Source organism: Psittacula echo (assembly GCF_963264785.1).
Source record: "Psittacula echo genome assembly, chromosome: 23".
NCBI lineage: Eukaryota > Metazoa > Chordata > Aves > Psittaciformes > Psittacidae > Psittacula > Psittacula echo.
The window spans coordinates 5,628,473-5,645,793 of record NC_137748.1 but is presented as its reverse complement, the minus strand read 5'-3'; the positions used below and the strand labels follow the sequence as shown (position 1 = coordinate 5,645,793).

Here is a 17,321-nt window from a genome sequence, read left to right as displayed (position 1 = left end):
CCCCTGTGCCCCTATGGCCACCCCTGAGCCGGTGAGGATGGAGGTGCCTGGTCCATGCTCGCTTCCCTCCTCTTTTTCATTGCAGTGAGAAGACAGAAGCCACCAATGGCGGGACCCCCCCATCAGCGTGTAAGTAACTGGGGAGCCAGCCCCATGACTGTGGGGAGTCCTGGGGTGGGCACAGGAGTGAGGGTCTGCAGCCCCCACCATGTGCTGGCAACCAGCAGGACCCCTTGTCCCACTGTGGAGCATCTCCGGGGTGGCATCCATGGATCCAGCATGGTGATGCTGTGGATGGGGTTATTTTGGAGGCCAGCCCGAGCTGCTGGACCCAAGCATGGGTTGGGAAAGAAAGGTCTTTCCTGGGAAAGCAGAGACACGGAGCCTGCAGCCTCCTCCAGGCTGGGATATCTGCGCTCAGCACCCTCTGCTTGCCCTCCCCGCAGCCACCAGCCGCAGCAGCATGGGGACACCGGTGCCTGCACCACCACCGCCCTCCGCTACCAGCACACCCGCGGGGCAGCCCACTGCCATCACCCGCTTGCACATGCAGCTGCACCTCCACGACCTGCAGCAGAACGCCAGCGACCTCCGCAACCAGCTCCAGCAGCTCAAGAAGCTGCAGGTGGGTGTCTGGGGGCTCTTATTGGGGTGGCCCCAGCCCCAGGGCAGGAAAATCCCCCTTTCCCGTGACTTTGCATGGGGCTGAGTGTGGGAGAGTGAGGGGATCCCTTCCCATGCTGAACCCCCCCCCCATTGCTGCTGTGAGGGTGCTGAGAACAGACTGGCCAAAGAAGTGGTAAATGCAGTGCTCAGAGCCAGGTTGGATGGGGCTTGGAGCAATCTGCTCTAGTGGAAGGTGTCCCCATGCAGGGGTTGGAACTGGATGAGCTTTAAGGTCCCTTCCAACCCAAACCTTCCTGTGCTTCTATGATCCTGGTCCCTGCAGCTGCAGAACCAGGAGATGGTGAAGACGATGCTGCGGCGGACGGAGACGGAGATCAGCGTGCGGGTGACGGACACCATGCGCAAGCACGAGGACCCGCTGCAGCGCCAGCGCAGCTTGGTGGAAGAGGAGCGGCTCCGCTACCTCAACGAGGAGGAGCTCATCACCCAGCAGCTCAAGTGAGCCAAGGCTGGGTGTGCAAGTGGGTAGAGGGTCCTTGTGCATTGACCTCCATGGGTGGAAATCAGCAGCTCTGCACGGTGCCAGGCCACATCCCTGACTGCATGTCTAGCATGTCCCCTGTGGCCCACTTGTTCTCACCCCTGTGGCCACCCCCGGGGCTCTGCAGCATCCCGCTGCAGCAGTGACACCCCTGCCCTGTCCGTGTGCTCACAGTGACCTGGAGAAGTCGGTGGAGAAGATCCAGAAGGATTTGACCCACAACCACCGGCTCATCCCTGTGCAGGAGCTGGAGGAGAAGGCAGTGGTGCTCAAGCAGCTGGGGGAGACGCTGACAGACCTGAAGGGTGAGGACCTTGGGTGCTGGAGAGGGACTCTTCACCAGGCACTGTAGCGATAGGACAAGGGGTGATGGGTTTAAACGCTGCCCTTGATTCTGCTGCTCCTGCTGCCTCCTGTTCCCAGGCTGTGCCCATCCTGCCTCTCATAAAGAGATGCTCAGCACCCCAATTGGAAGTGGCAGAGCCAAAGCAGACAACAAATGATGATGTAGCAGCAGTCGCTGAGGTTGCAAGGCAACGGTCCATGGGGTGCTGTGGGGAGCACTATGGAGCACAGGGCCGAGGGAGGAGCTGCTCCCTTTTCCTGCAGCCTTTCCATGTAGTCAGGCGGATGCTGAGCAGCCGGGATGCTGAGCAGAGCACTGGCACCTGCTCCATGCCAGCCTTTGCCACTGAGTCCTGGGTGCCAAGCTCCCAGCTCCAGAGCAGGGTTTGGTCCTCATGGATGTGGAGGGGACACCTTCAGGGGCTAAATTCTGTGCCTGCGGGTGGATGGAGAAAGGATGAAGGACACAGGGAGCAGGAGAGGCACCAGCCCCAGCTCCTCAGGGTCCATCCCGCTCCATCTGGCAGGGTCCCCTTGCCTTGGGCGTGATGACCACGGGGGTTTTGGTGGCACAAAGGGGCTGTGGTGACCCCCACTTCCCCCCCCTCCAGCCCAGTTCCCCAGCCTGCAGAGCAAGATGCGGGTGGTGCTGCGGGTGGAGGTGGAAGCTGTCAAGTTCCTCAAGGAGGAGCCGAACCGCCTCGATGGGCTCCTCAAGCGCTGCAAGACGGTGACGGACACCCTCGCCCAGATCCGTAGGTGAGCATCTCGGAGGACACAAGCGGTCCCTTCCCTTCGCCCTGGGCCCTCTGCATTGTGTGCTGTGTCCTGTCCGCGCTACGGGTGCAGATCCCAAAGGGATGGGGAAAGAAAGCTCATTTTTCTGCTAAGGAACCGAAAACACCCTCGGTCCTTCCCAGGGTGTGTGGGAACCCCTCTTTCTACACTGACTTTTCCTGATCACCTTGGAAAAGCATGGAGGTGTATCCAGATAGAAAAGCAGCCTCAGTGTGATCGGAAACCTCTTTCCTGAGGAGCAGGAAAAGGTTCCGCTGCAGGAAAATCATCTTCCAGATCTGATGATGGTGCTGGGCTGAGCCTACCTGCCTCTTCCCATTATGGGCCCTTCCGGCTGGCTCACAGCTCACAGCCTCAGGCTCTTTGTTAGCCTGGTTTTCTATGGAAATGAGCTTGTATGATCACAGTGTCTGAATCTGCCCTCCCTGTCATTCCCTATCCCTCATAACTCCTAAATCCAAAGGGCAATTTCAGCCAGATCTGACAGAGGATTTGGGAAGATCCATATTCCTACCAGGTTCACGCGAAGGGACAGCCAGGTACAGGAGCTGTATGTCCCCAGGGGGAGGCTGTAGCATCAATACCAACCCCTTCGCAGCCATCCGAGAGCCTCAACCTTCATCCCCGTAGCGCAGAGTTGCAGGAGGGCGAGTGCTTTGGTGCTGTGCCATGGAGGGGCTGCAGTGAAACCCCCGTACCTGGTGCCATCGCTCTGTCCCTTGCAGGCAAGTGGATGAGGGCGTGTGGACGTCCCCCAGCAACCTCAGCCAGTCCCTCAAGAAGGTGGCCCCCGAGACGGACTTCAGCAAGGGGCTGGATTTGGAGGTGCCCACCAGCCCCCCCGTCAGCCTCCACCATCTGACGGCGGCCACTGAGACCCTGGGCATGCCTGGCTTTGGGCACAGCCCCCCCCAACCCCAAAGCCATCCCTCCAAGGGTAACAACCCTTCCCGAGCGCCGGAGATGGTGCCAGCCAAGACCCAGACGGGCCCTGAGACCCCCAGCAAGAAGAGCGCGGACAAAGCTGTATCCGTGGAGGTGAGAGCCTGGGATGAGCTGGGGCTTGAAGGGGGGCTCTTCCAGAGGGTTTATCCCTATGGAATGCGCATCAAAAGGAGAGCGAGCGGCAGGTCGAAGGAGGTGATCCCACCCCTCTGCTCTTGTGAGACCCTGCTTGCAGCACTGTGTGAAGCTCTGGGGTTCTCAGCATAAGGAGGACATGGAGCTGTTGGAGCAGGTCCAGAGGAGGCCATGAGGATGCGCAGGGGCTGGAGCAGCTCCCGTATGGGGCCAGACTGAGAGCATTGGGGCTGTTCAGCCTGGAGAGGAGAAGCTGCGTGGAGACCTCAGAGCAGCTTCCAGTGTCTGAAGGGGGCTACAGGGATGCTGGGGAGGGGCTTTTCATCAGGGACTGAAGTCATAGAACAAGGTGTGATTGGGTTCAAACTGAAACAGGGAAAGCTCAGGTTGGAGATAAGGAAGAAGTTCTTTACTGTGAGGGTGCTGAGGCGCTGGCACAGGGTGCCCAGAGAAGTGGTGAATGCTCCATCCCTGGCAATGTTCAAGGCCAGGTTGGACAGAGCCTTGGGTGACATGGTCTAGCGTGAGGTATCCGTGTCCATGGCAGGGGTTTGGAAGTAGCTGACCTTAAGGTCCTTTCCAACCCAAACCAGTCTATGATCCTATGATCCTATGATTCTATGATTCTACGATTCTATTCCCAGCTGGAGCTGTGAACAGGAATTTGGTTCGTCCTCCTTCTCCTTGCTGGGTTTGCAGCCAACATGAAAATGGGGAGCCCCCGGTAATGCAGCTTTGGGAGCACCCCCCAATTGCACACTGTGGGGGGGATGCAGCTTGGGGATGGGCTCAGCTCTGTGTCCCCCCCATTCCTTCTGGGCTCAGCATCAGTTTAGGGGGCGGCAGGAGGGTTGTGGGTCACATCCTGCCTGCAAGGGCAGGAGATGCTGCCGTGCGTGGGGCTGCAGTGGGTTCTTCCTGCAGGCTGCCGAGCGGGACTGGGAGGAGAAGCGCGCGGCGCTGACCCAGTACAGCGCCAAGGACATCAACCGCCTCCTGGAGGAGACCCAAGCCGAGCTGATGAAGGCCATTCCCGACCTGGAATTCGCTGCCAAGCACAAGCAAGCCGCAGGCAGCGGCAGCACCGCATCCACCCCCGAGCACAAACCCTCCAAGCCGCAGCACGCACCGAAATCGGGGGGCAAAGGAGACCCCAACGGCCGCAGGGGCTCAGGTATGGTGTGGGGAGGTCATGGGTCCACCTCCATAGCCCAGGGATGGGGCGTCGCGGCTGTGCCATCCCCAGTGGGTCTCCCTGGGCTGAGCCGTGCTGCCCTGAAAGGGAGGTTTGTGCCTTGGGTGTTGGATGAGAGGGGCAGGGACAGGTCTCGTGCCCTCACAGCACCGTTTGTGCCCAGACGAGCTGATGGTGCCGCGGTACCGGACCGAGAAACCTTCCAAATCACCACCGCCTCCCCCTCCACGCCGGAGCTTCCCCTCGTCCCACGGGCTGACCACAACCCGCAGTGGCGAAGTCATCGTCACCAGCAAGAAAGAGCCCGGGTTTATAAAGGTAGCGAGCGGGGGGCTATGGGGAGGTGCTTGGGCTGCATTGAGTGGGTCACCATCGGCGATACCCCCCTCACCGCCCCGCTCCCCGCTTGCAGAAGGCCGAATCGGAGGAGCTGGAGACGCAGAAGCCGCAGGTGAAGCTGAGGCGGACGGTGTCGGAGGTGGTGAGGCCCGCGTCCACCCCTCCCATCATCGCCTCTGCCATCAAAGACGACGACGACGAGGACCGCATCATTGCGGAGCTGGAGGTGAGCGCGGGAGGGGCTGCGGGGTGCCCCAGCTTAACCCGCACCGGAGGCGATGCCACCCTGTGCCCCGCTCCCGGGAATGCGATGGGATGCAGGGAATGACATCCCACAGGCTGCCCCCTCCTCGCCTGTCTCCCAGCGGGAGCATGGGGACATGGGGATGGGCAGCATGGAGCTGTTGCACCCAGCCAGACCCCTCGCTGCCTGGTTCATGGTCTCTCTTCAGCACTTCCACCCCGTCATGGGCTTTAAGACAAACTCACTTGGTTTCATGCAGCTTCATCTGGAGGGGTTTGCGTGCAGGGCGTTGCAGAGATCCCACCCAACACACTGTCCCCAGGCTCTGAACTCCCCGAGGCTGGCTCTGCCCCACATCCTTGCCCCGTTTGCTACAGCTGAGGTGCCCAAGTGGGTAGTGGATGGCTTTTCCATGGCTGGTTTTCCCCCAGGAGGCCGGGGGACCGGCGATGCTGCAGGACGGGGCTGCATCCACATCCCTGGTTCTGGTGTGACCACCACAAGCATCCCTGCAGCCACGGGCTGCATTGATACCCTCCAGCCTCCCTCCTCCAATGGCCCGTGTTTGACTCCCCAGGTCTTTCAGAGAAGCTCTGCCTCCCCTTTCCTCCCCAAGCTCCGATACGATGCTGCCATCTCCCCTGGGCACGCAGACTTGTGGCCCAACGGAGCCTCCTTTGAAGGATGGAAGGTAACAGCGGGCGATCCCTCCTCCTGCTGACGGGCTGCACTTTAACCACCTCCTCTCCCGCCTCTTTTTAACTCACTTCTGCTTCTTTCTCTGGTTTAACAAACTAACGGCTTCTCTCCACTCCCTCCCTCACCACCACTGCGTGTACGGCACTGACCTGGCACAGGACCCAGCACTAACCCCTGCATCAGCGGCACGGCGCTGCTGCAGCTCCTGCAGCCACATGGATGGGAGGATGGAAGGGGACACCCCGGCATCACACAGGGATGGGCACAGGGAGGGCTTGTTGACCTCGTGCCATACTGGGTGCCCAGGGAGGGTGTCACTGGAAGGGGGCCATGGTGGGTGATGCATGTCTGCGCAGGGAGAGCCTGATCCATGTGCATGATGCAGGTGAAGGGCTGGACCAGAGGCTGGTGGCTGCTGGGACCCAGTCGGGTTTGTCTCTATCGCCCCTTCAGGCCCCCCCTGCCCTCCATCCTGTCCTGGGCTCCAGGGTGGAGGGAGCAGGAGGAAAACGCCTGGAGAGTGGATGGGATGGAGAAGGGGATGCCCAGGGTGGGGGAACAAAGGGGACCAGGACAGAGGGTATCACTGAAAGCATCTGATGAGAGGAGCTCTGCCTCATCCAGGGCAGCTCGGGTGCTGGTGGGGTCTGGGTATGTTGCAGGGATCCGTCTCCTGGGACACCCAGCACCAGGGCTGAATCTGCCGTCTCCTGTCCCTGAGGACAAGGACCCCTCTCCCCAGAGGTCAGACGGGTCCAGCTCTGGACCCAGAGCTCCGCAGCCACCCCAGAACTCGTGTCTCCTTGCCTCTATGTCCTGGGTGCTACTCAGGGCTCTGCTCTTGCACCAGTGCTGTGCCAGTTTACACCAGCATGGGAGAGCTGAGTAGTTGCAGTTGAGTTTCCAAAGGCATTCAGTGCAGCGACACCAACTCAGTTTTGCTGATGTCCAAGCAATGTGCTGCCAAAATCTCCCAGAAACACGTTGAAAACACTGCCTGTCTGCTGTGGGTACCAATGGGACATCAGGGCTGGGCAGGAGGGAGCTGAGCATCTCCCTCCTTGGTCGAACACCTCCCTGCAGCACTACGATGCCCGGAGGCGATAGAAATAGGGTTTCCAAGTGGTGTGTGCAGACCTTTAGTGCTCCCCAGCACCTCCTGCTCTTAACGTGTCTGAATTCTCTACCTAGGAGCCGGGGAGCAGGCCCTTCTCCCTCCCGCAGATCGTGCTCACCCAGTGGGTGTCAGAACCATCATCCCCTGAAGCCGAAGCAGAGGTTCGGGTGGCAAAGGGCAGCTCGGAGAACGGGGACCTGGCTGGCCCCATAGGAGCAGGAGGGGTGGGAAGGAAATGCCATGAGTCCCCTGGCATCTCCGGTCCTCGGGACCCTCCAGGCTCAGCCCCACAGCCCCTGAGCAGCCCATCCAAGTCCAGCCAAGCCTATCCCGTGGGCTGTGCCCGTGGAGCAGGAGAGACTTGGGGGTTCCCTCTAGCAGCCAGCAAGGTCCTGCCTTTCTCGAGGCATAAAATGAGCTGCCCCGTGGTGGGAGAAGGAGGAGATGCTGCTCTGAATGCCTCCAGCAAGCAAGAAGGCAGCAGCAAGACTTCCCACCGAGGTTCCTTGGCTGCACATCCCCAGCGAGAAGCAATGGGTCCTGGAGCTGGAGAAGCAGAGCCCACCTCCACCAGTGCAGGCAGCAGAAGGCCTGGTGCTGTCCCCCAACATCCCAATGATGGGGACCCCCAAGTTGGAGCTGGGCAGAGCAAACAGGGGATCTCAGTCCCACCTGAAGACTCTGCATGGAGGGAGGACAGCTCACCAGCCCCAGCCTGCTCAGTGCCACATCCTGGAGCTTCCCCAAGCAGGGATCCAGCGCCATGGGGAAGTGGACAGTCCCGGGCTGAGCTGTCTCATGTCACAGCATCACCGTGCCGGGGTGGCACAGAGGATGCTGGGGCCGGGAGGAAGGCAGCAGAGGGGGTCTGCAGAGGGCAGTTGTCCCCTCGCTGCTCCATGACTCCGTGCAGCAAGGAGATCTGTGAAGGCACGTACCAGAGACTGGATAGCCTGGAAGAAACCATCCGTGAGCTGGAGATAACCATCAGTGAGATCAGCAGCCACCCCGCGGTTGAATCCGTATTCCCTAAAGAACTGCTCAGACCAGCGGGATCCAGGGATGCCGGTGAGGAGACCAGGGAAGGTCTGGGGGATCTCAAACACAGTGGCTGTGATGATGGGACTATCCTGGACCTCAGCCAGGCCAGAGGTGATGCTCCCGAGAGCCTGTCTCCAAGCAAGACCAAGCCACCTCTGCTACCCAAGCCACAGGTGTATTTTCCATTATCCCTCTTGCTGTGCTCTGCCCTGGACTCACTCTGATGTCTCTCTTCCTCCACCTCTACCTGCTCCCTCTCTGTGACTCCACCTCCAGGCAGAGCCAAGGTGGAAAACAAATCTCCTTCCTTCCCTGTCACTTGAAGGGGTTTGGGAAGTGCAGGAAAGCAGGAGGGAGACTGCAGGCAGCGTGAAGACGGGTGATGCTGCATCCTGCCCCTCACTGGTGCTGATGCTGCCTGCACTGAATTAGACCCTTGCTAAGCTGGTATCTTCTGCCCAAGCAGGTTTTGGGCCTGGTGATGAGCATCCCATGGGGCCAGCGTGGTGACAAAGCAGCATCCCTCCTTTATAAGTCCTTGTCTCGGGAAGTGCAGTTGGAACGTGGCAGATGTTTCTCCTAATTACATCCCAGGGCAGGCTGCCCGGAGCCGTCCAAACTGCTTTCTGCTGGAATCTGTGGCTCGGCTGGCTGGATAAGCGGGGAAAAGAGGGTGGAAAATGCCCTCAGCCACTTCTGCTCCCTTATTAACAGTCAGTGCTGGGGAATAAGTCTCCTTCTCCCTGTGCAGCAATGATCTGAGCCCTGGTTCCTGGTGCCACCGAGGGTGGCCCTCAGGGGGATGTAGCTGCAGTTTCTCCTGGTGTCACCTCCCCAATGGAACCCAGATGTGGGGATGGATTCGTGGCTGTGTACGTGCAGGGGTAGGCACAAAGCAAAGCTCAGCTCAGGCTCTGGCAGCAGGAGCTGGCTTAGACCCAGAAGCAGAGCAGGAGAGCGCAGGGCTTGTGCCACCTTTCAAGGATGCAGCGAGTTGGATGTGAAGGCTGAGATCCGGTGTGTGCTCGTGCCAGGGATGCTGTGGCACTGGGCACTGGGGTTCCCTGTGCTGGGGGGTGCAGGAATCCCAGTGTCTCATCCATGGATCACAGAGCAGGGCAGGAGGACACGCTGTGCTAACCTGCTGTCCCTCTCCCAGTGGAGGTGCAATCTGGGCAGCAATTGCACATCTTTGGGGCAGCATCTTCGGTCCAGACTCAGCTTGGGGCAGGCAGGAGGCAGTGGAAGGGGATCTGGGATGCCCCGCTTTAGGGACCTGCAGTACCAGCTTCTCCCGCTGCTGCTCTTCCATCTGTACGCAGCCAGGGAATAAAAACCTCTGCATTCCCACTGCTGTCGTTTCCACCTGGAATCTCCCATCGCCTCCTTTCCTTTCTCTTGGCTATGCAGCCCTGCCCTGGCAGGGATGTTCTCCTCCTGCCCTCCGTCTCCTGGTGTTTGCCGTGCCTGCCCCTAACTCCCTCTTTGCATTGCAGTGGTGGCTGTTGGTAAGTCCTGCCTGGTTCCTGAGCTCACTGATGCTGTGGTGACCTTGTCCTTGCCTGAGCTTGCCTCTATGGGCCGTCCAGACACGGTGGTTGCCACAGGAGCTGGGCACAGCTCCATGCATCCGATGTTCCAGCTGCCCATGGTGCTGGTGTGAGCTTTCATCTGCCGGTTTTAACCCCCTTCCCCAAATCCTCTGTCCCAGCAGAGCGGCGGTGTCTCGATCCCGGCCATGAAGGTGGTGAACCCGGCATCCCGGCTGAAGCAGAGCCAGCAGGGCAGCCCCGACAAAAGCAAGCACATAAAGCAGCGGATGGAGTACATGCGGATCCAGGGCCAGCAGCAGGTAGCTATCACCTCCAGCACCATCCTGACCAGCTCTCCTGGCACCAGGGAGAGCCACAGGCTGCCCATAGCCCCAGCATCTCGGGTGCTGCTTTCAGGGACTGGCTCTCTTGGTCCATTCCTTCACCTTGGCTGAGCCCAGTGGGGTTGGGGGCACAGGGACATGACTCTTAGGGTGCAGAAGGGGCTCTTACCCTGGTCTGTGCCCAGCATGGTGGTTTCCATAGCTGGCTGCTGGGAATGGGGACATGGCTTCGTACTGGGAGTGACAAACTCATTAACCAGTGTGGTGTGAGGCTGAAGCCAGAGTCATTTGTCCCCCAGCTCAGTGATGGACAGGGCTGAGCCCCAGGGTTGGTCCCCTCATGCTGAGGGGACCCCAAAGCCTCCTTCCAGGACATCTTGGCCATGGTGATGGGCTGCAGAGCTGCGTGCGTGGCACAGGGGCTCCAAGAGCTGGGAAGGGAAGGGATGCGCAGCCCATCCCAGGAGGTTTTGGAGAGCCAGGACCCACCGTGTCTGCAGAAGCAGCTTGTCCCGGGACGGGGTGTCACAGACAGAGGGGTGGAACCTGGGCAGTGTGGGGACAGCTTGGGGGGGCCACAGCAGCTGGAAGAGGAGTGCTTTGGGGTGGTGTGCGTGTGTCCCAGCCCAGCACCCACCCCACTCCCATCCCCTGCCATGGTGCTGGGACTCGGTCCCCACTGTTCTTGCTGACACCCCAGCGCTGGCAGTGGCTTCTCCAGCTTGCTCAGGCCACAGGCAAGGTAACCACAGCCAGCACATTGCCCTCCATCGCTCCTCACTCCTCTTCTCTCCATCCCAGCCCTCCCCTCCTGCCCCCAGCGGGCAGCAGGACCACGAGTGGATTCACCCCGTCCTCTCCTCCCCACTGCCTGCTCTGTGTCTCAATCCCCTTTCCCTGGGCCTGGCATTAAACCACCCCAAATGAACCCGGTTTTGCTCATTCTGTTGGATCCATAAACCCTGTTGGATAAACCAAAGGTTGTTCCCAGCTGTTTAAGCTGGGCTGGGACACATCATGCAATTTGGGCGGTTGTTGCATGAGCAAAACAGGCACCTTGTGTCCCTCCCAGCTCCAGCAAGAGGATTCAGCTCCTGTATTCCCCCTCGGCTGCTCCATTGCTGGATCAGAGCCACTCAGGTCCTTTTTGTCATGACCACAACTGAGATGGTCCCAGGTCGTGGTGAGACACCCTCAGGAAGGGTCCATCCTTGATGTTGTGGTCTTCCTGCCAGTCACCCCCAGCACCAGGGAATGGCAGGGCTCCTGTCCAGGGCTGCCCCACGGGCTGGGGAGGAGAGTAACGCTGGTCAAAAGGGCTATTCCAGGAGCTCTGAGGGGTTGGGAAGCATCGACCTGTCCTGGGCACAAAGTCCCCTTCCCTGGAGCACGCACAGCAGCACAGTCCCGGCTGTCCAGTGTCACCGTGCCCCAACTTCAGGGCACCCCTTGGCACTCACCCGGTCCCTAGCACCCACCTATGCCCTCACTGGGGTGGCTGGACCAGTTTTCCATGGCACTTTCATCTTGGATGCCCTCCCTGTACAGGATTTGGCTGCGTGTCCCTGTGCCCAGCATCCCACCCCAACACAGCAGGGGCGACCTGGGGCTTGCAGGAGCCCTCTCCCCATTCATAGAATCACAGAGTGGTTTGGGCTAGTTCTATTCCAGGAGGGATTACAAACATCATTCCTGGTGCCCTGGCTCCCTTTGGATCACACTGGAGTAGGGTTGGGTCATGACAGTGCTGGTGCCCATCACACCAGTGTGATGGGCGCAAGGGTACAGGGTGGGCACCGTCACCTCTCAGAGGAGCTGGGGCTGCCATGGGGCTGCTGAGGCTCTGCCCTGCTCGGTTGAGGGTTGATGCCCACCCAGACCTTGGTGGCATCCCCGGCACCAGCTGGTGGAGCTGGGTGCTGCACTGTGCCCACCTCGTCTAACATCTAACACTGTCCTTCTTGTCCCCCCCCACCTTTCTCCCCTTCACCCGCCTCTGTGCCTGCCTGCCTGTCCTTGTGTCTGTCCGTCTGTCCGTGTCTCTCTTGTCTCTCTCCTCCTCCTCCTCCTCTCGGGGACGTCCCTTTCCCATCCAGTAACGCGTGGGACCAGCCTCATCTCGTGCTCTGTTTGTGGTGGACCTTTTCCAGCTGCTTGACCTCAGGCCTAACTCAATGCTGCTTCTGAACAAACTCCTGTTTGGTTCTTGGCTGTGTTGGTTTTCGGTTGTTTTCCTTTATTTTGTCTTTTTTCTCCCTTTCTTTTGTCTTTTTTCCTGTAAGAAACTGTTGGACTTTCCACCCCTTTCTCCTCCTCCTCCTCCTCCTTGAATCTTGCTTTTCTTTCTAGGCCGCTAGACCATCTAAAGAGGCTAGTGAGACTTCCCCCACGGTCTCAGAAAAACCCGCAGCTGGCAGAACATCCATCCCCGTATTGACTTCCTTTGGGGCAAGGAACTCCTCCATCTCTTTCTGAGCATCCTTGCCAGCTCAACCCAACTGCTCTCCTGCTCCTGGGGCCGGGCTTCTCTCTTCCTTGGGCTCCTCCTCCCTGGGACTTGTCTTCTTGAGGCACCTGGAGGGATTCACCACCCGTCCCTCCTCTTTCTGTTTTATATCAATGTCTTTGCTCCAATGTGGCCGATCTCGTGTCTCGCCTCTGCTCCGCCTCGGCCCAACTTGTGTCTCGCCTCTGCTCCGCCACGGCCCGACTTCTGTCTCCCATCTCGCTCCGCAATGGCCAACCAGCCACTTTCTGTTTCTCTCTCTCTTTCTCCTCCCTTTTCCTTTCCTTTCCCCTTTTCCTTTCGGTTCCTTTGGGTTGCTGTTGGTTTGGTTTTTCTCTGCCCTCCCCTCCCTTCCCACCCCACCGTTTTCTATTTATTTAAGAGCTCTCAGAGCTTCACTCCACCAGTTTCACCAGCTTCAAGCAAGGAGGACACCGGGCAGCACCCAACCCCGCTGCCCATGCGAGCAGCACCCATTCCACCCCGGAAAGGTGGGAAACAGCTGCCGAAGACACCCCTCGATCCGACCGCTCGCTCCCGGCCATCACCGAGCATCCCGGCCACCGCGACGCCGAGCCAGCGCGATGGGAGGATGCTCGGAGCTCCGGCCAGGTCTTGGCGATGGGTGGCGGGTGCCGCGGCGGCCGCGCCGTGTCCTTCACCGGTGCCATCCCGAGGGGGTGTCGGTGCCACCGGTTGCCCCCCGGCCACCAGCCCCGGCTCTCCCCGGGGAGGGGGGGTGGGAAGAGGGCTGGGGAAGGAGCCGGGAGCAGCCCCAAGGGGTGCCCGGACGTGCCGGAGAGGCCGGAGGCTGAGGATGTGAAACGGGGAAGGGGCAGGAATGGGTCCAGCCGAGCTGCCATCGCCTTCGGGTCGCAACGTAGCACTTTAAATGGTCACTTGGGTGGGCACAATGTGATGCTCGGGGGGCTCAGAAACCCCACTGTCCCCTCCCTGAGCACCAAATACCCTTGGGGATAAGCAGGTCCCCAATGCCCCCTCCATGGGGATCCCACATGGTCCTTCCCTGGGGAGCAGTCCCATCCCCAAGCCTGGGGGAACACGGAGGGGGTCCCCTTGCCCGTGTTCCCCCCCATTAGCACAGTGAGCTGGGTGTGCACTGGGTGTGCAACACGAGATCGAATCACTGCTTTCGTTGGCCAGTTTGTCCTTGGGTTGGTTTCTTTTATTACTATTATTTATTAGTATTATGACTTCTTTCCCCCCCCCTCTTTTTTTTGTATATCGATCATTTTTGTACAGAACGAGCCTTTTTTGAATAACAAAGAGAAGAAAAAGACAAAAAAAGAGACAAAAAAAAAGAGAAAAAAAAGAATCATGATGCAATTTCTTTGGATTGCAAAAAGCAACTCTTTACATTTAAGTGAAGTGTCTTAACATTTTATATTGTTTTAAGAAATATATTTACATATTATATATATATAATATACGTAATATAAATAGAAATATATAAATATTTAAAGAAAAAAAAAAAGAGAAAAGAAAAGAAATAAATCTCGTCCCGTCTGGTATCTTAGGGGGTGGATTTGCTTCCCTGTTAGCCTATAGCTCCTTGTGATTTTGAGAGGGTCAGTTCCTAGCGGCTTGTGAGCCCTCGTGCTGAGTCCTCATTCTCCATCCAGCACCTTCCTTGTCCTGTCCCCATCCCCATCCCTTGCCGGAGCAGGGGGTGGAAGGGGCTGGGTGCCCCCGGGGACGCTGGCACCCATGGGTGATGGCCCCGGGGACGCTGGCACCCACCTCCCTGCAGCAATAGCAGTCACTTGATGTGTGTTATTTCCTTTTTGATGATTTTTTCTTGGTACCAAAGTGAAATACTGTAGCAAAGCCGCAGCTTCTTATGGCCAGGATGGGGTCCTCCCACTCTTCTTCCCCAGCCCTATCCCACCCTGACCTACACCCATCCCAGTGCTCCCGTGGGTCCATCCTGCCAGCATCCAAGGAGGGGGACTCCTGGGCAGCGCCCTGTGTCCTGGAACCTCCTGTCCCTATTTGTCCTGGGGGGAACAAGTGCCACCAGCCCCCCAGTGATACGGACATGTGGGTGCAAAGTGTAGTTAGTGCAGCCCCATCCCAGTAGCACCCATGGGAGTTCCATCACCCTTCCTACTTGGAGCAAGCTCCAGCTGTTGGGATGGGGGGGTCTATTCCCTTTGCTGCACCCCGGCTTTGTCCAGGGACCACCCCCCTCCCAGGCATCACCATTGGTGGACTCCGGCCTGCATCAAGATCACCTTGCGATGGGTGATGGAGTGCACGGTGATGGGTGATGCGATGCACAGCGATGGATGACGGGGGCACTGGGTGATGGGGTGCACCCATTTCTTCCCCCCCCCAACCCTCCCCACTGCCCATCAGGCTGGTTTCTCTGTGAGCGTATGTGTCTCTGCGTGCGTGTGCGTCCGTCCCTTCATGGCATCACGCAAACCCTCCGCGAGCACCGACCCCGGTGCCGGCGCTGAAGCAAAGAGGACATAAACCAACATAAACCAAACCCTTCCTTCTGGTTGAGGAGAGATAAAGAAAAAAAAACAAAAACCACAGAAAAGGACCAAAAAAAAAGAGGAAAACATGACAAAAATGATCCAAAAAAAACAAAAGACAAAGAAGAAGAAACCCAAGCGCTGCCTGCATCGTGCATGTGTCGGAGGCGCCCGCTGCATGCGCACCCCGCTTTACTGTCTGGATGTTGTTAAAGAAAAAAGGTTACTTGTAAAAGGACATAAAAAAAAAACATGAAAAAAGAGAAAAAAAAAATCTATTCCTCCTACTCTTTAGAAGCTGTTTTTGGGGTTTCTACCGCGTCGTGTGTCTCCGCATGAATTTTTTCTCGTGAACTGTTTTAAAAGCAAAAAGGATTTCAAGAAGAACCAAACCCCCCGAACCGAGGTGTGCAGAGGGTAAAGGTGGGATGGGGGGAGCTGCCCCCGCCGCCCTCCCTGCCCCGTGCCCGCCGCTGTCCCTGTGTCACTGTGGATGCCATGGGTAGTTCTGTGCACAACGTGACCATTGTAACGTGCAAACGCCGATGACAAAGGGTTGCTTTGGTTGTTTTCTTTTCCCTTTATTACTTTTCTTTTCTATCAGAGTGTCTGGCTTTAATAAAATTACTTTCTTTTTTTCTTTTTGGTTGTTTTCTCTCTCGCTGGCACTTTTTTAACCCCCCCCATGTTTGGTCTCTTGGGGATGGGGTGACACATCCCTGGTCCGAGATCACCCCGGTACCATATTCCCTTTAGGAGATGGGATTAGACATCCCTGCTCCTGAGACCAGCCCGGTACCACATTCTCTTTGGGAGATGGGGTGGGACATCCCTGGTCCCAAGACCACCCCAGTCCCACATTCCCTTTAGGAGATGGGGTTTAACATCCCTGCTCCTGAGACCAGCCTGGTACCACATTCCCTTTAGGAGATGGCGTTAGACATCCCTGAGACCACCCCAGTCCACATTCCCTTTAGGAGATGGGGTTAGACATCCCTCCTCCTGAGACCACCCCAGTCCCACACTCCCTATGAGAGATGGGGTTAGACATCCCTGCTCCTGAGACCACCCTGGTACCATATTCTTTTTGGGAGATGGGGTGGGACATCCCTGGTCCTGTGATGACCCCAGTCCCACATTCCCTTTGGGATGGATCAACAGCGGTGTGGATCCACCTCCTTTCCCTCCAGGCTCTAGAAAAGGCTGAGATAAATCCTTCCTTGCATGCTGCCAGTGCTCCAGGCCCTGTAGCAGAGAAAACAGCGGATCCCTGCCCTGACCCCCCCCAGCAGAGAACAAGGCAGAAAACCACTTCCTTGAATAACCAGTTTATTTCCACTATATAGACCAGGACTGGAGTGGGATGAAGCAATGGAGGGGCTGTGGTTGGGGGTGTTGTGTTTGGGGGGGGGGGGGGGGGTTTGCACTTTTGCATATACCAGCTCCACGGCCCAACTCGTACAACACGCTGGGATGGGGGGGACACATGCAGGCGGGGTTCAGAAGTCATCACTGGTCCAGCACATCCCCTGCTTGGGGCTGGCCCTTTCCATGGAGCAAAACAGCTTAAAAAACCCTTTAGAAATGCTCTGCGGTATCTTACACAGCTGGGGACCATATTTACAGGAGGGGAAGTAAAGAAAAAACCCAACTTTGCAGCAAATATCTGCAGAACGTATGAGAACGACACGGAGAAACAGTGATGCGACTGGAGCCCCCCCCCATTGACACCAGCCATGGCCCACGGCGAGGCCGGCGAGGGGGTCCCCGTGCCCCCTTCCTAAAGTGCTTCTGGCCTGGGGGGGGCAGGAAGGGGAGCGGGGCTGTGCCTTGTGCCATGTGCCACACACCGGGCTGTGGCTCATGGGGGTGCAGGGGACGGCAGCATCCCCCTCCATTGCAGCAGGGTCCCCTTCTTGTCACACGCAGCTCATGGGGATGCCATCCATGGGGCACCCCGGCTCAGCCCAGACCCCATGGCACAGAGCACATGGTGCGATGACACCGAGGTCCCAGGGTCCCCAGGGTCCCCAGGGTCCCAAGCAGAGGGTCCCCAGCCTGAGGTCTGCAAGGTTCCCAGCCCAGGGTCCGCAGGGCTCCCAGCACAGGGAATGTCCCCAGCAAATGCAGCCGCAGCGCCCAAGGAAGTGCCAGCACTTCCCATTGCCACGGACACAGCAGAGCTACCATTGCCTGGGGTGCGGATGGTCCCCATGGGTCCCTGGCACTGCCCACTGCTGTGACATGGGACCCATCCTGTCCACACGGTCTTGTCCCACCCAGGACCACGGGGACTTGTTAAATAAGAGCAGCTTGTCCAGAGCACACTTAAATAGAGGAACAAAGGGGAGTCCTTAAGTTAAACCCTCTGGGTGATGGGGAGCTGTGGGGGGCACATCCCGGGGGGGG

General features: G+C 58.4%; 1 protein-coding gene across 1 annotated transcript in view; it reads left to right on the top strand.

Moving 5' to 3' along the window:
- Positions 1–12,584, top strand: part of SRCIN1 (SRC kinase signaling inhibitor 1) — a 38,249-nt gene extending 25,665 nt beyond the window's left edge. Inside the window, exons 8-18 of the mRNA XM_080633352.1 lie at positions 86–129; positions 447–625; positions 950–1,125; positions 1,343–1,473; positions 2,125–2,272; positions 3,037–3,349; positions 4,316–4,565; positions 4,750–4,904; positions 4,999–5,151; positions 9,741–9,878; positions 12,252–12,584. Coding sequence (XP_080489478.1) covers positions 86–129; positions 447–625; positions 950–1,125; positions 1,343–1,473; positions 2,125–2,272; positions 3,037–3,349; positions 4,316–4,565; positions 4,750–4,904; positions 4,999–5,151; positions 9,741–9,878; positions 12,252–12,377 — 1,813 coding nt within the window. The 3' untranslated portion in view covers positions 12,378–12,584. The remainder of the gene's footprint in view (positions 1–85; positions 130–446; positions 626–949; positions 1,126–1,342; positions 1,474–2,124; positions 2,273–3,036; positions 3,350–4,315; positions 4,566–4,749; positions 4,905–4,998; positions 5,152–9,740; positions 9,879–12,251) is intronic.
- Positions 12,585–17,321: the final 4,737 nt, after the last annotated feature.